Source organism: Syngnathoides biaculeatus, chromosome 10 (assembly GCF_019802595.1).
Source record: "Syngnathoides biaculeatus isolate LvHL_M chromosome 10, ASM1980259v1, whole genome shotgun sequence".
In the NCBI taxonomy this organism is placed as follows: Eukaryota; Metazoa; Chordata; class Actinopteri; order Syngnathiformes; family Syngnathidae; genus Syngnathoides; species Syngnathoides biaculeatus.
This window is the reverse complement of record NC_084649.1, coordinates 1,494,317-1,516,886: the sequence shown is the minus strand read 5'-3', so window position 1 is coordinate 1,516,886 and position 22,570 is coordinate 1,494,317. Positions and strand designations below refer to the sequence as shown.

The 22,570-nt window shown below is 42.1% G+C and overlaps 1 protein-coding gene across 1 annotated transcript; it reads right to left on the bottom strand.

Annotated features, from left to right (window-relative positions):
* Window positions 1-6,350: 6,350 nt before the first annotated feature.
* On the bottom strand, window positions 6,351-17,584 carry mybl2b (v-myb avian myeloblastosis viral oncogene homolog-like 2b). Its single transcript, XM_061833540.1, has 15 exons — window positions 17,210-17,584; window positions 15,674-15,764; window positions 15,501-15,572; window positions 15,287-15,379; window positions 14,273-14,493; window positions 14,050-14,179; window positions 12,036-12,095; window positions 11,658-11,867; window positions 10,600-10,863; window positions 10,382-10,524; window positions 10,196-10,295; window positions 9,658-9,768; window positions 7,295-7,402; window positions 7,074-7,202; window positions 6,351-6,963 (listed from the first exon to the last, which is right to left on the bottom strand). The coding sequence occupies exons 1-15, from the start codon at window positions 17,227-17,229 to the stop codon at window positions 6,835-6,837; spliced, it is 1,881 nt and encodes a 626-aa protein (XP_061689524.1). The 5' UTR covers window positions 17,230-17,584; the 3' UTR covers window positions 6,351-6,834.
* Between the last annotated feature and the right edge of the window lie 4,986 nt (window positions 17,585-22,570).

Sequence of the window (22,570 nt, the reverse complement as noted above, 5' to 3'; positions counted from 1 at the left end):
TCCGTTGCAGTCTGACATTGTCCATTTTCGTGGCAGCCCCAAACCAGACTCTGATGGAGGTACACAGGACTGATTGGATGACTGCTGTGCAGAACTCTCTCAGCAGCTCTTGTGACAGGCCGTGCTTGCCATGAGCAAGGCTTGACCACTTCCAAAAGGGGCGTGGCCAAACCACTGCTCTGGGCAGCGACACCTGTCACCAGTCACAGGTGTTTCACATTTGGACTGTAATTAGACAGGCATTTAAGTTGGAGTTTTCGTCACTGGCATTTGCGAGTTTGTTGCCTTGTGTTAGTGAGTTGCATTCACTCCCTGTGGGAATCTCTGCTTCTACACTTAAATTAGAGTTACCCTAGTCACAGCAATTCTGTGCCCTTTTGTTTGATCCTGTCCCGGTGAGTTTGATAGTTTGCCCCATAGTCATCGGACCTTGCTGTCTGTCTTTTGGATCCCGCCTAGCCTAGCATTTCTGTGCCTCTGCCCTCTTGGACCCAGTTTTCGGAATAAACCACATTGAACATTATACCTCTGCCTCGAAGTCCTGCATTTGAGTACGCTCCCACAATGGAGGTTTGTGACAGTGCTGCCTCAGAGGCCGCAAGATGTATATCCTTTGCTGGGCTTTTTTGAGGATGGAGTTATTGTTCGTCCCCCTCTTCACGTCCTCTGAGACTGCAGTTCCCAAGAACTTGAAGGCCTCGATGGTTGACACAAGACAGTTGGACAGTTTACCACACCAAAGCTCTAGTCTCGCCACTTCTTGTTGATATGCAGACTTGTCACCGTATTTGCTGAGGCCGATGACTGTGGTGTCATCTCCGCACTTCAGGAGTTTGACAGTCGGATGCCACTAGGTGCAGTCATGTGTGTAGAGCGAGAAGAGCACAGGGGAGAGGACACAACCTTGGACTGCATGGGTGTTGATAGTGTACATGGATGAGGTGGTGTTCCCCAGGTTCACCTGCTGTGTCCTGCCCGTCTGGAAGTTGGACATCCACTGAGAGATGCCAGGGGAGACACTGAGCTAGAGAAGTTTGGAGGGATGATAGTGTTAAACGCAGAGCTGAAGTCTAGGAAAAGGATCCTCGCATTGGTACACTCGCTGTTCAAGGATGAAGTGCAGACCCATGTTGACGGCATCATCCACAGACCTGTTAGCTCAATAGTGCAAACTGCAGTGGGTCAAGATGAGGATCTGTGACACTTTTGAGTTTGTCCAGCACATGGCGTTCAAAGGACTTCATGACCACAGATGACAACGCAACAGGCCTGTAGTCATTAAGACCTGAGACTGCTGCTTTTTTGGGGACCGGAATAATGGAGGAGCGTTTGAAGCAGGTTGGTACTTCACATAGTTGTAGAGATCTATTGAAGATCTTTGTGAAGACAGGAGCAAGTTAGTCTGCGCAGACTTTGAGGCACGATGGGGACACAAAGTCTGGGCCCGGTGCTTTGTTGATCTTTTGTTGTTTGAAGACCCGCCTAATGTCGCTTTCATGGATGGTGGACGGTGGAGTGGAAGGTGGTGCAGCTTGGTAGGTGCGTGGTATGGAAGTGTCTGTTTCAAAAATGCAGTAAAAGTGATTAAGTTCGTCGGCTAGTTTTCTACCGGGGGAGAAGATTGCTTGTAGTTAGTGAGTGATTGTAATCCATGCCAAACTGATTTGGAGTCATGAGCATCGAGATGTTTTTCCACTTTAACTGCATAGTCCCTCTTTGCAATGTTAATTTCTTTTGTCAGCTGGTTTCTAGTGCAATTGTAGAGCGCCCTGTTCCCACTACGATATGCAATCCCTTTAGCCTGGTGCAGTTGCCTTAGTTCGGCTGAAAACTACAGCTTTGTTGTTATTGAACGTGCGAAAAGTTTTAGGTAGTACACACACCTCCTCACAGAAAGTGACATACGCGGTAACCGTATCCGTGAAGATATAGGCTGCGCGCCAAATTTTCAAAGACACTCCAGTTTGTGCAGTAAAAGCAGCTTTGAAGTTCTATTTTTTCCTCGTTGGTCGACTTTTTCACTGATTTTACTCAAGGCTTCGCACATTTAAGTACTTGCCTGTATGTTGGTATTAGGTACAGCAAGCAGTGATCAGAGGAGTCAATGGACGCGCGAGGAATTGCACAATATGCATTTTTAATGTTAGTGTAAGATGTAGTAATGTCATAATGTAGTGTATTTAATGTAGTGGAAGTGTGAGTGTTTAGTGTTAGTGTAGAACCTACAACTGAGTGTAGGGACTTTGAGGGTTGGGACGATGACAGGAAAAGCTTAGGAGTTGGTTCACATGATGATTAGGAGAAATGTTGACATATTGTGCATCCAAGAGAGCAGGTGGAAAGGTAGTTAGGCTAGAAGTTTAGGAGCAGGGTTTAAACTATTCTACCACGGAATAGATGGGAAGAGAAATGGAGTAGGGGTTACTTTAAAGGAAGAGCTGGCTAAGAATGTCTTGGAGGTGAAAAGAGTATCAGATCGAGTGACTAAAATTTGAAATTGAGGGTGTTATGTATAATGTGGTTAGCGGCTATGCCCCACAGGTAGGATGTGACCTAGAGTTGAAAGAGAAATTCTGGAAGGAACTAGATGAAGTAGTTCTGAGCATCCCAGACAGCGAGAGAGTTGTGATTGGTGCAGATTGTAATGGACATATTGGTAAAGGAAACAGGGGCGATGAAGAAGTGATAGGTAAGTACAGCATCCAGCAAATGAACTTTCAGGGACAGATGGTGGTGGACTTTGCAAAAAGGATGGAGATGGCTGTAGTGAACACTTATTTCCAGAAGAGGGAGGAACATATAGTGACCTACAAGAGCAGAGGTAGAAGCACGCAGGTGGATTATATTTTGTGCAGACGATGTAATCTGTAGGAGGTTACTGACTGTAAAGTAGTGGTAGGGGAGAGTGTAGCTCGACAGCATAGGATGGTAGTGTGTAGGATAACTCTGGTGGTGGGTCGGGAGATTAAGAAGACAAAGGTAGAGCAGAGAACCATGTGGTGGAAGCTGAGAAAGGAAGAATGTTGTGCGGCCTTCCGGAAAGAGGTGAGACAGGCTCTCGATGGACAACCGAAGCTCCCGGAAGACTGGACGACGACAGCCAAGGTGATCAGAGAGACAGGCAGGAGAGTACTTGGTGTGTCATCTGGTAGGAAAGGGGAGAAGGAGACTTGGTGGTGGAACCCCAAAATACAGGGAGTCATACAAGGAAAGAGATTAGCGAAGAAGAAGTGGGATACTGAGAGGACTGAGGAGAGGCGAAAGGAGTACATCGAGATGCGACGTAGGACAAAGGTAGAGGTGGCAAAGGCTAAACAAGAGGCATATGAAGACATGTACACCAGGTTGGACACGAAAGAAAGAGAAAAGGATCTCTACAGGTTGGCCAGACAGAGGGATAGAGATGGGAAGGATGTGCAGCAGGTCAGGGTGATTAAGGATAGAGATGGAAATGTGTTGACTGGTGCTGGTAGTGAACTAAATAGATGGAAAGAATACTTTGAGAAGTTGATGAATGAAGAAAATGAGAGAGAAGGAAGAGTTGAAGATGCAAGTGTGAAGGACCAGGAAGTGGCAATGATTACTAAGGGCGAAGTCAGAAAGGCACTACAAAGGATGAAAAATGGAAAGGCAGTTGGTCCTGATGATATACCGGTAGAGGTATGGAAGCAATTTGGAGAGATGGCTGTGGAGTTTTTGACCAACTTATTCAACAGAATACTAGCGGGCGAGAAGATGCCTGAAAAATGGAGGAAAAGTGTGCTTGTTCTCATTTTTAAGAACAAAGGCGATTTGCAGGGCTGTGGGAACTATAAAGGAATAAAGTTGATCAACCACACAATGAAGTTATGGGAAAGAGTAGTGGAGGATACACTCAGGACAGAAGTCTCTGCAAGCAACATTATGGTTTCATGCCTAGAAAGAGTACCACAGATGCATCATTTGCCCTGAGGATGCTCGTGGAAATGTTTGAGAATGTCAGAGGGAGCTACATCATGTCTTTGTGTATTTAGTGGAAGCCTATAGCAGAGTACCAAAAGAGGAAGTGCTGCACTGCATGCGTAAGTCTGGTGTGGCAAAGAAATATGTTAGAATAGTACAGGAAATGTATGAGGGCAACTGAACAGTGGTGAGGTGTGCCGTAAGTGTGACAGAAGAATTTAAAGTGGAGGTGGGACTGCATCAGGGATCAGGTCTCAGCCCCTTCCTTTTTGCTGTGGTAATGGATAGGCTGACAGATGAGGTTCCACTGGAATCCCCTTGGACCATGATGTTCGCAGATGATATTGTGGTATGCAGTGAAAGCAGGTGGGGGAACAGTAAGAATGATGGAGGCATACACTGGAAAGGAGAGGAATAAATATTAGTCAAAGTAAAACAAAATATATGTGCGTGAATGAGAGGGGTAGAGGGGGAAGAGTGAGGCTTCAGGGAGAAGAGATAGCGAGGGTGGACGACTTCAAATACCTGGGGTTAACAATCCAGAGCAATGGTAAGTGTGATAAGGGAGTGAAGAAACGGGTCCAACCGGGTTGGAACAAATGGCAGAAGGTGTCTGGTGTGTTATGTGACAGAAGAGTCTCTGTTGGGATGAAAGGCAAAGTTAATAAAACACTCAGGACGGCCATGATGAATGGATTAGAGATGGTGGCACTGAAGAGACAACAGGAACCAGAACTGCAGTTGGCACAAATGAAGATGTTGAGGTTCTCTCTTAAGAGTGAGCAGGTTGGATCGGATTAGAAATTAGTTCATTAGTGGGACAGCCCAAATTAGATGTTTTCGAGGCAAAGTTCGAGAGAGCAGACTTTTATAGTTTGTACATGTCCAAAGCTGAGAGAGTGAGTAAATTGGTGGAAGGGTGCTGAGGATGGAGCTGCCAGGGAAGAGAGCGAGAAGAAGCAAAAGTAAAGCAAAGCAAATTTATTTGTATCGGGCATTTCACACACGAGGTAACTCAATGTGCTTTACATAATTAAAAGCGTTTGAAAACAAAGACATAAAGCATTTCAAATGGGATAAAAACAATAAAAATGACAACAAAATATATTTTTTTAAAGAATTAAAACCGCATACAGTGCATGTAATGTGATTAAAAAGTGGAAATACTCTTAAAAAGCATGAGGAAAAAAAGAGAGTTTTCACCCTGGATTTAAAAACATTCACTCAATTGGCAACCTATTCCATTTGTGTGCCGCATAATAGCTAAATTCTGCTTTGCCATGTTTACTTTTGACACTGCGCTCCACTATTTTACCATGGTCAATCGATCTCAGAGGTCTACTGAGTTTGTATTCCGTAAGCATTTGTTTCATGTATTCAAGACCTAAATCATTTAATGATTTATAGACCAGTAGCAGAACTTTAAAATCTATTCTAAAGCTGACTTGAAGCCAGTACAAGGACTTTAGGATTGGAGTTATATGCTTTGACCGTCTTGTTCTTGTCAGAACGCAAGCTGCAGCTTCCTGAATGAGTTTAATTTAGGAAGTGTGTGGCGGTAGAGGAAAGTTTTTCACGAATTGCCCATTTTGGAATAATTTTGGTCAACAAGTGCTTTTGCCACTGTGGATGCAGATGCATCTTTTGCAAATACCTCAGTCCATTTTGAAAACAGGTCTACCATAACAAGACAGTATTTTTGCCTTCGGTGTGCCAACTCTACATTATCCATCCATCCATTTTCTTAGTCACTTATCTTCACAAGGGTTACGGGAGTGCTGGAGCCTATCCCAGCTGTCAACGGGCAGGAGGCAGGGTAAACCCTGCACTGGTTGCCAGCCAATCAGAGGGCACATCGAGACAGTCACACTCAAAATCACACCTTGGGGCAATTTAGAGTGTCCAATTAATGTCTCATGTTTTTGGGATATGGAAGGAAACCGGAGTGCCCGGAGAAACCCCACGCATACACGGAGAGAACATGCAAACTCCATATAGGCAGATCCGGGATTGAACCCAGGAGCCCAGAACTGAGACTAACACTTTCCAGTTGCACAACTGTGCCACCCTGTATTATGATATATAATCCCCAAAAAATAAAAAAAAAAAATCTTGAAATATTGTTTTTCATTGTGTTCTCTTGAATAGTTTATTATTCACGATCCAAAATAATTTTTTGCTGGATTTAAGATTGTATGTCTGGGCTAAACAGTTAATTTTTGCAGTTCACGCACACACTGAAACAACAGTGATTAAATTAATCTGGTAAAGGGATATTGTGTATTCAAGTTATTTCACTGACTGCATGTGGGCCATGCCTTCCAGGCTTAGAGACTGTCGCAAAGTTGTTGAATAAAAGCATGCATGCATTCATGCGCACACACACGTTGCATGTAAAGCATATCATGTCCCATTTTTTTTTTTATTTAAGATTGATATGCATTGAAGCCACATACAAAACCAAATGTTTCTGGATAAATCAAACCTTTGTATATAAGTTTGCACAAATGAATAGAAAAACATACAGGCATGGTGATATGCAATTAAAACACATTTTCCTTAATTGCAAAAGTATCCAGACATGATTTTCTTCATTGAACATTCATATTTCATTCCAAATATGTTTGACTGTTTCTCTGAAGAAATCTAACTGAGCTGGGTTCAGGCCTTTCAGTGGCTTTTGGAATTAAAATCTAAAAGCACTTATATTTCAATGTGTCCCTGCACGTTATCAATTCAAACTATACTGTAAACATGTCAAATACTAGTATTACATTGTTAAAACATGTTGGTAACAACAAGCACACAGTACTTTTGTTCATAATGATACAACAGCAAACAACATAACATTGTTGTTTGTGTGACAACTTTGTACAAAAGGTGCAAGGAGGCTCAGGACAACAGCAGAGCTCTGTTTCGAGTGCGAGGTCTTAAGGAGTTTAGGTAGCGCCGAGCTTTCTCCGTCATAATGAGCTGATCTTTCGTTTGTCCACATGCAACGGTCTCCCATTCCTTGGACATCTAACAACAATGAAAAGGATAATGATGGCATTAGGTCATAGCAAATACCTTTCCAATTATTTATTTAAAAAAAAAAAAAAAAAAAAAAAGTATCAGAAGATGGAACTTGCCGGAATTGGGGGCACCACAGAAGGAAAAACAGTGCTCTCACTTGGCCCTAAAAGGAATCCCTGATCCAAAATATTTTCATGGGTTTTAGGACAAATTGAGGAGCTTATCTGAACAGTGACAGGTTCTTCCTGTGAGCAAGGGAAACAAAAAAACCACGGATCAAGTAAACATACACCATAAAGATAGGATAGGATAGACTTTTTTTTTTTTTTTTTTTTACCTTGATCCATGTTTTGGCTTCAGTCTTAGATTTGCGTTTGGACTTGGGCATCACCTGGCAGTCATCTAGTGCCAATGACTTTCGAACTTTCTTTATAGGGGGACGACGCTGTGAAGATAATCAAGTCAAAATCAAAGTAAAAAAAAATAATAATAATTAGAAGTTCTTGAACAATTGGAGATCCCCCGAAAAAAAAAAAAAAAAAAAAAAAAAAAAAAAAAAAAAAAAAAAAAAAATCAACAAATGGGTGAATTCAGGAATGTCCAACCCTGAATATGAGTATATAAAAGAGGATTTGACACTCATTTGCCTTCATGGAAATTACTTCTGACTGTCATTGGTGATTCCAAGATACGAACTTGTAATTATGACAGCATGTAACCGCCACCATTTAAAGTGCCTGTGTGTGTGCGCTGAGTCCCATTTTACATGAGTTTGAAAATGAGTACCTTATTCTCCAGACAACAAGTCGCAACTTTTTTCTGGCAATGTGAACCCTGCAGCATACAGACTCTCCTCAACTTCCGTTTTAGTTATGTTCCGAACAGCCGAATGCAATATGAAAATGAACATAAGTTGTTACTGTACGTTCCAGTAATGTGTGACCGTTCATACTCTAATATGTGATCTTTCTGTTTATAAAATGGTACTGACAGTGGACGGAGGGTTTTGGGAGAAACTGTTTTTCACCAGCATAAATTTTCTTGATAATAACCAGCTGGTTCAAATGAGATGCCGGTTCTTTTGACTACTACTATCAGTTGTAGACTTTCGTATGTGACCAACCATATTTGCTTAGGATTACAACTACGCAAAACAATGTATATGTAAACACAGAGATCACAGATACGACGTCTTAACACAAGGGTAAAACCTGATGAACTGGGAAGAGGCAAGGCACATTCAGTTTGTCGTTAGCGCCATGTAAACAATGGATGCAGTGTCAAACGTAAGATTGTTTGAACGTCTCGTACTACGGAGAGTGCGCTAAACTAAAAAAATTACTCACTTTTTTTTTAACAAAATTATTTTAGTCAGTTTTTTTGCACATCTTTCACACACAAAAGTTTCAAGTCATCCAAGCAATTTTAATATCACTCAGATCCAACTCAAGGAAATACAAAATGCAATTTTCAAACGACAATTCAATTTATTCAGGCACAAAAAAAATCTGAACCTTTCCAAACCTCTGTGAAAAAAAGTTATTCCCCCCTTTGATGATTTGAAACCCTTGCGTGTGATCGATTTGCCCCAAAAATAAACAAATAAATAAATAAATAAAAAATAAAAATCAGGAGTGGCAAATACTTTTTCATAGCACTGTCCAACGAAAACTTGTTCGAATGTACTGGTTAAAGCATGGTCGTTCCTCATAATGCACTCGGGTTAGGCCATACGCAAATGCCTCCAACATGTTGGAGAAGAAGACTACCTTCAGCTCGTCAAACACAAAAACGATCTACCTCAAATGTGCGTAGTAGACGACGAAGCTTCCTTGAGCGTGCATAGAAATAGACTGTTAGTTTTTGGCGCGCTCATAGCAAAACACGCACGAAGCCAAAATATATATTTTTAATGTACGTGTGTGTGTGTGACAGAGACTTTCTGAGGCTCCGATACTGAAGACGATACTATAGTGGTTTGAGTGAACAGCAAGAGGGTGAATAAAAACTAAGACCTTTCTGTTAGGTTTGAGCTGTTTATCCTCTGTGTTACAATCACTGTTTGGAAACAATAAATGTAAATAAAATATTTACAAAGTGTTTCTGTGTGAATATCTTATTTTAGAACGTACCAGTACGTACAGTATATATCCTCGACATATGGTCCGGCGTTTCTAGTTTATGAGGCAGGGGTGAGTACAAAAGAGTGGGTGTGGCTTGTTAACCAGTGCATATTGTCATCCGGAAAATACGGTAGTTAATTTTGAACAGAGCTACATCCTAGTTATAAAAGGGTCTGTTGACTTTTGCAACCACTTCATCATAGTTTATTTTTACTCGCCTCAACAAAAGATTCTTAAAGTTAATCGAAGTGCACAAGTTAAAAGTCATATAAATGGTGGAAAAGATTTTGAAATTTAGACCAAGATTGATCTTGGTCGAATTGTTTTTATGACAAAAACCTGGCATTCAAATGGGTGTATACCTTTTGTTCTCAATTTATGTGTGAAAGTACAAGGATCTCTAAAGGGTACTGTATCAGCTCAAACAGCCGAACCTGAATATACCTCTGAAAATGATGAAGCGGACATGATATGACCATAGCAGCACATCCCTAATTATTATGAATTTGACTCTTTAACGCACTCATATATATATATATGATGGGGAAAGAAAAAAAAAAAAAAAAAAAAAAATCACCATTGCTTTGCGTCGTTGCTCAGGAACTGCTGGAAGTTCAGCTACCGTGTCAATCCCCCCATCTCTTAAGATCACTTCATTAATGTCCTCCTCAAGGTTCGGAGTGTGAGGCTGAGGCAGCAGAAGAGAAAACAATATGCCATATGTATGCTTAGCTAGTAGTTAGCTTTTCATCGGGAAACACTATACGCATGCCCGCAAACTGCTTGTCCACACGGGCCCTATACTAAACTATATTTAGAATAGCCTTTTTGGCACATCTAGAACTATAGATAATAAACAGCACTATCATAGTAAGTAATATACTGTACTTTGTAAACGTAACGTACTCACAGATGCCTGTGTTTGTTCCACCAGCCCGTCTTTACAGCTTTCACGCAGAAAGTCAAACTATATGCACCGTATATACTTATCTTTAAAATTTTAGAATTTTTGGCTCCAAATGCTATGCTGTCATGCAAATTTAAAAACCACAATGGAGCTTTAAAAAAAAATGTTTTGAGTTGAAATGTCGGAAGCCCCAGCAACATAAGCTTACCAGAGGCTGCAGCGGGCCATATTTTTCCATGGCATTTTTGAATGGTGTTGGAGTACGTGGCATCGTGTAAAGTTCAGACTTGTGGTTGGGCGTAACAAATCTACACAAAAACAATCTCAATACTTGACACCAACAAACATATAATAAAGACCAACTCAGCATAAGACATCAGATCGGAGAACTTACATTGAGTTCTCCTTTAGATTGATCGGGGTCTTGTCTCTCTGTAGAGGTGTGGTAACAATGGCTTTCTGGCTGCACACGGGCGTGGATGTGAGCGATGGGTTCTCCAGGTCATGGGTATCCTGCTTTGTCCACATATTCAGGAACTGACGCAACATTTGGAAGTTAAAACATCTCGTTCATGGACATTCCCACTACCATTGCCAGAAGAGAACACTCACTTGTGAGGGTGAAAAGGGCAACATCTTTACTGGCGTGCCCTTTGGTGTCATTAAGCTGTTAGCTTCGGGAGACAAGTGTCGACGACTTCGACGACTCAGTATGGAAGGTGTGACCCCATCAGGAGAGATCGGAATGAGTTCTCCTTTGCTGGATTTGCTCAACTCCTGCAGGGCGCTGCCTTCAAGACGGAACTGGTGGCATTCTGGGCTTGGACTCTCTTCAGGCAAGTCAAATGCTGCTAGGTTACACCAGCCATCGAGGTCCTACAACACAAAAGAAGCATTCCGCATGTACTGTAAACATTGAGAAAAACAAAGAAAAAATATTCACAAGTCTCAAGTCATTGCTGTAACCCAGTGTTTTTTTTTTTGGGCTGCCCTTTTGGGAGAAGCGCTTTTTTGCAGTGCTTAAAAAAAAAAAAAAAAAAAAAAAAAAAAAAAAAAGGGGGGGGGGGACCATGCTGTTTTGATAACAAAATATCTACCTTCTTACAGTTGTGGTATCAGTACTTGGTGCAACACAAGTGCTGGGCATGTATCACTCGATTTGATTAAAAGTTTCTTTGCTTTTCATGACTCCTCCAAGATTTCCTGTCACGAGACTTCCGCCAAAACTCATTGAGCAGAGACAGCATGGTGAAAATACTCACGACTAGAGTCAGCAATATTCCCAAAAAGGACAAGCAACATTTATCAGATCAACAATCCAGTTATATTACATGATATTTGACGAAAAATCCGGTTGTTTCAACTGCCAGCTGTGAAGACCAACAATAGTTTGAAAAAGGGCACCTGGGACATTTTTATCCCCATATTTCCTTGCCAACCTGAGAAATAAGAGTTTTGCTTTATTTTTTTCAGATGGAATGGGTCTTTTAAACAATAATGATTGTGGTGATGCAAGACTAGTGCTATATATTTGCCAATTAATTTCATTAAATGCTTCATACACAAGAATAGGCAAACCTTATAATGGGTGAATATGGATCGCTAGACTTTTAACGTGTCAAAATATGGTGCCGTCCTTCACTATTTTGTTGAACACTGAGTATTCCTACCCCATCCACCATGTCCAGGACCTCCCTCAATCCTGGTCCCGTGGGGGAGAGAAAGCCAGAGTTGTCCACAACCCAGTTTGTAGAATTCATCTCTCCCATATTGTCCGCTTCTGAAAGAGGGCTTGAGCTTTCTTTCGGAGAGGGTGCAACCCGTGAAGGACCTGCCTCCTCATCACCATTCACTGTTGTTGACGTTAACATTTCCTGCAACTGGTGGATGTATACACTGAGACCACTGACAGTATTTAACTATATATAGTGATGACTATTATTAACATACTGCAGATTGACTTTGTAGAACTAGTTATAATCTAGAAATTTATACAAGCGACAACTGTTGAAATACAAAAAAATATATATATATGAATATCTGCATACTGGGGGATGTGATTCTTGCTCGGAATCCAGGTCAGCATGCTCTTGAGGGAAATTGAGGATCTGTATGATCAAAATCTTAACATTAGGATATTAATACTGTATTTAGTAAATGTATGATCATACAGTAGTGTTCAAAATAATACCAATGTGACTAACCACAATCTAAGTTTTCTGTATATTTTTTTATTGTTACATGTCAAACAATTTACCAGTACGTGCAGTAGATTCTCAGAAAACCAAAAAAAACCAACACTCATAAACACACCAGGTTGTGCAATTTGTTGAAAGGGGTGTGTCCCAGAAAAATAGCAGTTTACCGTTGACTTTATTACCTTTTTTTTTTTTTTTTTAAACAAACTTTTTGTTTCTAGGATTTACCAATACGTTGAATCACAAAAATAATAGTTATTTGTATGACCACATTTTTTTATAACTACTTCACATCTGTGTGGCATGGAGTCAACCAACTTGTGGTACCTTTCAGCCGTTATTCCACTCTAAGATTACCTAACGACATTCCACAATTCATTTACATTTTTTGTTCTCCCTCAGAAAGACCATTTCTTTACGTGACCCCACAAGTTTTCAATTGGATTAAGGTCCGGGGATTGGCCTGGCCACTCCATGAAAATAGCTTTGTTGGTTTGGAACCAAGACTTAGCATGTTTCCTAGTCTTTTTGGAGTCAATGTCTTGTTGAAACACCTAATTCAAGGGCATGTCCTCTTAAACATAAGGGATCATGATCTCTTCAAGTATTTTGACATATGCAAACTGATCCATTATCCCTGGTATGCAATAAATAGCCCCAAAAACCATCGTAGGAGAAACATGCTCATATCATGATGCTTAGACCACCATGCTTCACTGCCTTCACTGTGTAATGTGGCTTGAATTCAGAGTTTGATGGTCATCTCACAAACTGTCTGCAGCCCCTGGATCCAAAAAGAACAATTTTACTGTCATCAGTCCACGACATGTTCCTCCATTTCTCTTTAGGCCAGTTGATGTGTGCAAACTACAGCCTTTTCTGCACATGCCTTTTTAATTAACAGAGAGACTTTGCAGGGAATTCCTGTAACTAGATTAGCTTCACACAGACATATTCACACTGTCACAGTACTTACAGGTAACTCCAGACTGTCTTTGATTATTGATCATCTTGGCGCTGATCATTGGTTGAACCTTTTCCATTCTGGTTGTTCTGTGATCCATTGTGATGGCTGTGCTCCATTTTCTGCCACATGTCTCTGGTTTTGCTCTCCATTTTAAGGCATTAGAAATCATTTTAGCTGAACATCCTACAATTTTTTGCACCTCTTTACAGGATTTCACACTCTAATCAAACTTTTACTCAAGGGACACTGTTCTTCTGAACAATGTGTTGAACAACCCATATTTCCCAAGATTTTCAAGGAGAAATGGATGTTCAACAGGTGCTGGCTTGAACCCTAAATAAGGGCCACCTGATTCACACCTGTTTTTCACAAAATTGATGACCTTACTGATTGAATGCCACATTGCTATTTTTTTTTAAACATCTCTTTTTAGAGCATTGCGTTGGTAAACCAGTGGTCGTGAGTTCGTATCTCACTTGGGCCTCCACTCCCAAAGAGGGGTTGCGTCAGGAAGGACACCCGGCGTAAAAACTATGTCAAACAAATATGAGCGTTTCGCTGTGGCAACCCCTAACGGGACAAACTGAAAGAAACTCCCTCTTTCAACAAATTGCCCAATTGCACAGCTTTGAGAGTGTGTATATCATGAATGCTGGGTCTTGTTGGCTTTCTGAGAATCTACTGCACCTACTGGTAACTTGTTTGACATGTGGCAGAAAAAAAATATACTGAAAAGGTGGATTAATCTGTTTAGTCAAATTGCGCTATTATTATTTTGAACACTACTGTACATTCACCGCGACCCTTGTGAGGATAAGCGGCGAAGAAAATGGGTGGGTGGATGGATACTGTACATTCATTACACTGAACACAGGATAATTTAGGAAGACACCCCACCTGCACATCTTCAACATGGGCTAACAGCTCTTCAAGCTCAGTTTGTGTCAAATTCTCTCTTGAGTAGAAGCCCATTTCCAGTTTGCGCTTAATGGTTGAATTCCAGTGATTCTTCACCGCGTTATCAGTCCTGTTTGAGAATATATCCAGAGTATGTAAAAGGGCCTTTTGAAATGCTGCAATTTCAAACTCTGCCAGCCCCTGTTGACCACAGCAAAATTACCTTCCTGGCAATAGCTTTGCGATCTCTGCCCAGCGATTTCCAAGGATACAGTGTGCCTTATAGATGATGAGGTCCTCCTCAGCTGTCCATGAAGATTTCTTCACAGAGGGATTGAGGTGGTTGTGCCAACGCTCTCTACACTGCTTCCCAACCCTACCCTTCAGGTGCTTGGCGACCACTGCCCATTGCTTGTTACCATAGAGATTTACAAGCTCTATTACCTAAAGGAAAACAATTCATTGAAAGTGACTAAGTATCTTTCTGACAAGTGATGACCCGATCCCATAGCATGATCGAAAACTGGCGTCAATCATAATGTTCAGCTGATTGACATCGGGTGGGAAAGATCAGTTCTGTTCCTTTTCTGACATTTTAAATGTCACAAAGGGACAAAATAATCCAAAGACCTTGCCAAATGGAAGAGTATTAGCTTCATTTTTTATTAGTGTAACTTTTTGGGGTATTTTTTGCATAGGTATGGTGGCTCTTAAATGCAAAAACACGGGAAATAACTAAACACAACAGAAATAAAACAAATATGATAGCAAAATACTACTAATACTACTTGTCACTAGGCACTTTAGAGTATAAAGCGCATCTTCAATGAATGGCCAATTTGAAAACTCTTTCTAGGCTGCACATTGTTTGGATGTTTTGGAGACAAGGTTAGTGAGAGCAGACTTTGATGGTTTGGACATGTTCAGAGGCGAGAGAGTGAGTATATTGGTAGAAGGGTGCTGAGAATGGAGCTGCCAGGCAAAAGAGGGAGAGGAAGACCAAAGAAAAGGTTGATGGATATTGTGAGGGAGGACATGAAGACTGTGGGTGTTAGAGAGGAAGATGCACAAGATAGGCTTTGATGGAAAAAGATGACACACTGTGGCGACCACTAACGGGACAAGCCGAAAGGAAAAGAAGAAGATCGGCAGATATTTAAAATTAAAGACTCTGACTTGAGTGGAAATAAGGTGATCCTATTCCCGAAATCAAACTGTGTAGCAAATAGCAACCTACCTTGTCATCTTCTTCTTTTGTCCAAGGACCTTTAATTAATTCTGGATCCAAAACCCTAAACCAACGATGCTGACATTGGTGTTCAGTCCGATTCTAAACAACAAATGACCAAAGCGATCCAAATATCAAGATAAATCTTGCACACATTCAATTATATCGTTAAGTGGTAATGGTGTAAACAAAAGTATTAAATATGCATCTTTGACACACTCACTGGTATATGGATGGCAACATTTTTCCAATCATTCTGCCCCAGTTTTTGGACCAGCGCCTTCAACCCGTCATCCTGTAGGGAATCAGGAATGTTTTTTTCCCTTAAAAAGGAGTCCTACATTTTTTTGTAAAATGTTAATGCATTCAGAGAATGAAAACACAGTGTCAAATCACCTCCTCCTTAGTCCACCTCACTTTCCCACCATCCTTCTGCTCTGCAACATCCGAATCAGTGTCAGGATGCTGATTGTCTTCCCCCTCTTCACTGAAAAATAATAATAATAATAATAATAATTAAAAAAAGACTAACGCAACTGAATTTTTTTTACATTGCTTTATGACCAAACACAGCTGAAATGAAGTAATGTGTATAAGAATAACTCAAACATAAAATCATTTATCATCATTTCAAAACAGTGAAACAAAAAACTGCAGTACTACAAGCTGTGTCCCGCGCACTAAGGAAGGGGGTGAGTTGGCTTTACATGATCAGGATTTTTGGGGCCGATACATACACACGCATTTTTAATATGCAAGCAGGCAACAAAACGTTACTCGTGGTTGTGTGTAAACATTCAACTGTTCTGTTGTGCACATGATGTGACCAGAGCACCAAATTCCAACCTTTTTGGAACCAAATGAAAAATCTCATGGAACACCAACAAACAAAACATTACAAAAAGTAGATAATTGCTCTATGTACCTACTGCCATCGAATAGAAGACCATTGATTTGTTCTGTCTGTCACAGTGCCTCATTGGCATATTATTGTAAATAGAGAGTGAGAGCGACCAAGCGAGAGAACATTGGAGCAGCTGTACAGTTTTGGCCTCACACTTCTGAGTATCAGGGTTCAAATCCTGGCCCTGGGTGAAGTTTATATGTTCTCCCCGTACCTGTCTGGGTTTTCTCTGGGCACTACCACTTCGAAAAACTATGCATTTATTGGACACTCTAAATTGCCCCTAGTATGATTGTGAATACGACTGTCTCCTCTCGCTATGTGCCCTGTGATTGGCTGGCAACCAGTTTAGGGTGTACCCTGCCTCATGCCCGTTGACAGCTGGGATAGGCTTTTTTTTTTTTTTTAATGTTGGCGCCTCTGCTCCCGCGTGAGACAAAGAACAAAAAAATTATATATATATATATATAATATATATATATATATATATATATATATATGCAGTAACCAAGCCAATAAGATGTAGTCCACAAGTTCATCCAGGAATGCATTCAATTGGGTGCGTGTGACTTCTTTCAGGACTTTTTTTTTTTTAGATGTAAGCACGGTCCAATCAAGGCCAGCATTCTTGAGCAGGGTTTTGCAGCAAAGCACGTTTAAAACTTTGGGGGACAACAGATGACAGATTACTTGAATAGGCAAAACCGATTCCATTCTACTCGGGAAAATCGTTTTTTTTTTTAAGAGGCTTTCTCTCGCTAACGACTTTTCTTTAAGTCATTAAAGGGGAAAAAACGGATTAACTGACTCAAACAACTTCAAAGAACAAACCAGGTTCAAAGAACCTACATGCTAGCCCGACTGGAAAGGGCGGTATACACCACAGTCGATGAAACCAAATATTTTCCATCAGAAAGGAAAACTTTGTTAGTCGGTTAGATGTCGTTGGTCTAACGTTGACACAATCAGGTGAGGTCAAAAATTGTCGCATATGCGGTGAATGTAAATAACAACGAGCAACATCTTACCCGCTCGCCCACCAGGACATTTCTCCTCGTTTTTCTGATGTTTAGGATCCGATGGCTTGTTCTACTGCCCTTTGCACGTCATGTGCGTAAATGTCCCGCTTGTTTCGGAATGCACTGCCTTGACCAAGCGATCGAATGTGGTCTTCAGGTTTAGTGCTGTTTTGCTAACGTCGTTAGCAACGAGACAGCTGTACTTCAGCGCCCGCCCGTCCCGGTCCGCGCTTCTGGATTTCTATCTCGCGCCCTTCCCGAGTCGTCGTTCATCGAATGACGTATATGAGCAGTACGCATGCGCGTCGACATAACTGAAACGACACCAAAGGGTTGGCGTTCTACATCCGACGTAAACCATGGACGTAGATTTATGGCTCCCCTCGATAGCGATGCAGATACCGGAAGCCATCGTTTTCGAAATAAAAGCATTGCGGGCCCACTACACCTAACTATCGAACAGAGAACTAAATGTAGGTCAGACTCTAACCGTGATGCATGGTTAATATAGCTTCGAGGTTGTGATGTAGGAGGCTGACTGAACAGTGAGCGCTTAACATTTTGGTCAAACAATAAAAGTGTATGAAAAGCCGTTTGAGCATTCATACGGTAGCGGTGATACCCAGTTGAAGGTCTCTGGACTACTACTCCTATGTACTAATAGTAAAGTGTTTTTGCCATCATTAGTGCTACTTTTATAACGCTAGTACTGTGATGGTACTACAGACAGTACGCAATTAAACGTAACCTGCAAAGCTGGAACACTATTGTTGTGTGGAAGGGGATTTTGAAAGACACCCACTCCTTATTTTGTACTTATTCATTCAAAATGCTGGCAAAAAAGCTTTGAAGGGCAGAATGGATAAGGGAAATAAGGGTACAAACCACATCAGAACAATCGTCTAGATATTTGACAAATTGTGTTAATATATGTGAATGAGGACATATAATAACTAACCAATAGAAAAAAATAAATAAAATAAAAACAAGACAGGATGCAGGAAACGAGTAAGGCTGCGCTACTGTTGAGTGTTGCGGTGGGATGCTTTTTATTGGGTCGAAACACTGTATGAACATGTGAATTGATATCTTCATATAAACTGTGTTATCATTAGCGGTACCAGCACAAACAATAAAAGTCAAAAGCGTGGCTATGGAATCTCAATGCGGCTCAACACTGATGACCAAACTTCTCACCCTATCTCTAAGGAAGAGCCCGGAAACCCTGCAGAGAAAACTCATTTTGGCCGCTCGTGTCCCGGATCTTATTCTTTCAGTCACGACCCAAATCTCATGACCATAGGTGAGGGTAGGAACGTGGATCGACTGATAAATCGAGAGCTTCGCCTTTCGACTTAGCTCCCTCGTTACCACAATGAACTGATACAAAGTCAGAATCACTCCACCAATCCGCCTGTCGATCTCCTGCTCCATTCTTCTCTCACTCGTGAACAAAACTTCAAGATACTTGAACTCCTCCACTTGGGGCAGGATCCCATCCCCAACCCAGAGAGGGCATGCCACCCTTTTCCGACTGAGGACTACAGTCTCAGATTTGGATGTGCTGATACTCATCCTGGCTGCTTCACACTCTGCTGCAAACCGCTCCATTGAGCGTTGGAGATCAAGACTCGATGAAGCCAAAAGAACTACGTCATCTTCAAAGAGCAGAGATCAAACGCTGAGGCCACCAAATTGGACCCCCTCTATGCCTCGGCTGCACCTAGAGATTCTGTCATAAAGGTTATGAATAATATTGGTGACAAAGGGCAGCCTTGGCAGGGTCCAACTCTCACCAGAAATGACTGACTTACTGCCGGCAATGCAGACCAAACTCTGACACTGGGGAACAGGGACCGAACAGCCCGTATCAGGGGGGTTCGGTACCCCATACTCCTGACCCCCCCCCCCCCCCCCACTCCCCACGGGACTCAAATCCCTTCTCCAAGTCCACAAAACACATGTATACTGGTTGGGCAAACTCCCGTGCACCCACAAGGACTCTGCCATAGGTCTAGAGCTGGTCCACTTCCACGGCCAGCATAAAAGCCACATTTCTCCTCCTGAATCTGAGCTTCGGCTTCCCGATGGACCCTTCTCTCTAGCACCCCTGAATAGACCTTACCAGGGAGGCTGAGGAGTGTGATCCCCCTGTATTCGGAACACATCTTCCGGTCCCCATTCTTAAAATGGGGGACCACCACCCCAGTCTGCCAATCCAGAGGCACTGTCCCAGATATCCATGCGATGTTGCACAGGCGTGTCTACCAGGACAGGCCCACAACATCCAAAGCCTTGAGGAACTCTCGGCGGATTTCATCCACCCCAGGGCCCTGGCAACAAAGGAGCTGTTTAACCACTTTGGTGACCTCAACTCCAGAGATAGAAGAGGTGCCTCAGAGAACCCAGACTCTGGTTCCCCATGGGAAGGAGTGTCCGTGGAATTGAGGAGGTCTTCGAAGTAATGTCCCGAGTTGAGGTCAGCCGTGTCCCATCCTCATGATACAGTGTTGACGGTGCACTGCTTCCCGTTCCTGAGATGGTGGATGGTGGCCGTCTTGAAGTTGTTCTCCATAGCCTCACTGAACTCCTCTCATGTGTGGGTTTTTGCCTCAGGGACTACCAAAAGCTGCATTCTGCCTCGCCAGCTGGTACCTATCAGCTGCCTTGGGAGTCCCATAGGCCAAAAATGCCCAATAGGACTCCTTCTTCAGCTTGATGGCATCTCTCACTGTTGGTGTCCACCAACGTGTTCGGGGGTTGCCGCCACGACAGGCCCTGACCACAGCTCCGGTCGCCCGCCTCAGCAGTGGAGCGAATTCCGTTCAGAGGTGGGAGTTGAAACTCCTTTTAAAAAATACTAGTAAAATGCTGGCAGCACGGTGGAGCAGCTGGAAAGCGTTGGCCTCACAGTTCTGAGGACCCAGGTTCAATCCCAGCCTTCCCCTGTGTGGGTTTTCTCCAGGCACTCCGGTTTCCTCCAACATCCCAAAAACATGCAACATTAATTGAACACTCTAAATTGCCACTAGGTGTGATTGTGAGCTGGGGTGTTTGTCTCTATGTGCCCTGCGATTGGCTAGCAACCAGTTCAGGGTGTACCCCGCCTCTTACCCGTTGACAGCTGGCATAGGCTCCCGTGACTCTTGTGAGGATAAGTGGCTAAGAAAATGAATGGATGGATAGTGAAAAGCTTTGTCAATGGAGCCCTATGGGGGGCACAAACCAGTGCCAACCGTAAGCCGGATAAATGTAGTGGGGTGCGTCAGGAAGGGCATCTGTCTTAAAATGTTGCCAAACAAATATGAGCATTAATTCAAAACAATTCTATTCCATCAGTCATGGCTGAGGTCCATCACCATTAACCTCGAGGGGGCCAGTGGAATTTCAGATTCTGTGGGTCAAAGATCAAGGAGTAGAAAGGTGTTTATCACACTCAAAGGATTCAAGTCATCAAACCAAATTTAATATCACTCTAAGACAACCTAAGGAAATAAAAAAACGCTGTTTTTAAATGACAATTAATTTTTTTAAAGGCCCAAAAAAAACATCCAAACCTTTCTGACCCTCTGTAAAAAAGTAAATTTCCCTAGAAACGAATGGGTGGTGCCCCCCTTGGCAGCAATAAGTGAAATCAAGTGTTTGCGATCATTTGTGATGAGTCTTTCACATCATTTTGAAGGAATTTTGTCCCACTCATTTTTGCAGAATTGTTTCAACTCCACCAAATTTGAAGGTTTTCTAGCATGAAGTGTCCGTTTCAGGTCAAACCACAGCATCTCAATTGGATTTGAATCTGGACTTTGACTTGGCCACTCCAAAACCTTGATTTGTTTTTTTTGGGGGGGAGCCATTCCATGGTGGACTTGCTGGTGTGTTTCGGATCGTTGTCCTGCTGCATGATCCAAGAGTGCTTGAGTTTCAGCGCACAAACTGGTGGCCGGTCATTCTCCTTCAGGATTTTCTGGTATACAGCAGAATTCATTGCTGCATTAATCACAGCAGTCCTGGTCCTCAGGTAGCAAAGCAGACCTAGAACATCACGCAACCACCACCATGCATCACTGTTGGCATAATGTTCTTTATGAAACGCTGTCCCATTTTTACACCAGATGTAACGGGCCGCACGCCTTTTTGACCCGTCAGTCCATAGAATGTTTCTCCAAAAGTCTAATCAGGACGTTTTTTGACAAATATGAGATGAGACTTTGTGTTCGTTGCTGGAAGCAGGTGTTTTCACCTGGGAACTCTCCCATGGATGCCATTTTTGGTCAGTTCTTATGGTAAGAGTTGTGAACACTGACCTTAACTGAGGCCTAGAGATTTTTAGATGTTGTTTCTGAGTTTTTTTTCGTGACCTCCTGGATGAGTTGTCGTCACACTCTTGGACTAATTTTAGTTGGTCGTCAACTCCTGGGAAGGTTTGCCACTGTTCAGTTTTTTTTTTAATTTGTGGAAAATGGCTCTGACAGTGATTCGCTTGAGCCACAAAAGCTTTGGAAATAGCTTTGTAAACTTTTCCAGACTGATGGATTGCAATCACTTTTTCTCCCTTTTTCCTTCTTGGATTTGTTTAGCTCGTGGGATGATGCATTGGTTCTTGAGATCTTGTACCCTAGTTTACATTTTCTGACAGATTCTCAGTGATTTCTTGATTCAACAATGGTGGTAATCGAGTTTGGGTGTGGCTTGTGAAATTGAACTCATCTTTTCCAAATTTGTGGTTGGTCACAGTGACCTTGCGATTTAATAAAGGGGAAGGGGGGGTGAGGGTGGAGTTGTGGAGCAATTATGTATGGATTAAAGATACTACCACTGAAGAGAAAACAGGAAGCAGAGTGCAGATAGCAGTAAACGAGATATGTAAAATGTTCTACCAAGGAGTGACCAGGTTTAATAGGATTGCATATGAACCCACCAGCGGCACAGCCAAGGTTAGATGTTTTGGAGTCAAAGTGACAGAGAGAAAACTTTGATGGTTTGGACACATCCAGAGGAAAGATAAGTGAGTATATTATGGGAAGGATAATAAGGTTGGACCTCCCACGCAAGAGAGCTAGAAGAAGACCAAAAGAAGATTGACAGATGTAGTGTGGGAAGACATGAGGGCAGTTGGTGATAGAGATGACGATGCAAGAGATAGGTGCACATGGAAAAGGATGACACGGTATGGAGACTCCTTATGGGACAAGATGAAAGGAAAACAACAGCTAGATGTTTACTAGAACAATTTCATAATGACACTAGTAATACTGGTAACAGAGTTGTCAATTGGTGCAGTTTTGAGTCACTACTAACAGGTATCCTCCCAATATGCCAAAGTCCTCCAATTCCTGAGTACCCATTTTTCTCCCAAAATATTGGAACAGT

Bases quoted from the DNA above. Each gene is read 5' to 3' on its own strand.
- mybl2b (XM_061833540.1), bottom strand. From the start codon at position 17,229: ATGTCCTGGTGGGCGAGCGG. The intron at 12,096-14,049 runs GTGGGGTGTCTT...TTGATCATACAG, and splicing joins CCCATGTTGAAGATGTGCAG to ATCCTCAATTTCCCTCAAGA. The intron at 10,525-10,599 runs GTGAGTGTTCTC...ATGTTGCGTCAG, and splicing joins TGCCCTTTTCACCCTCACAA to TTCCTGAATATGTGGACAAA.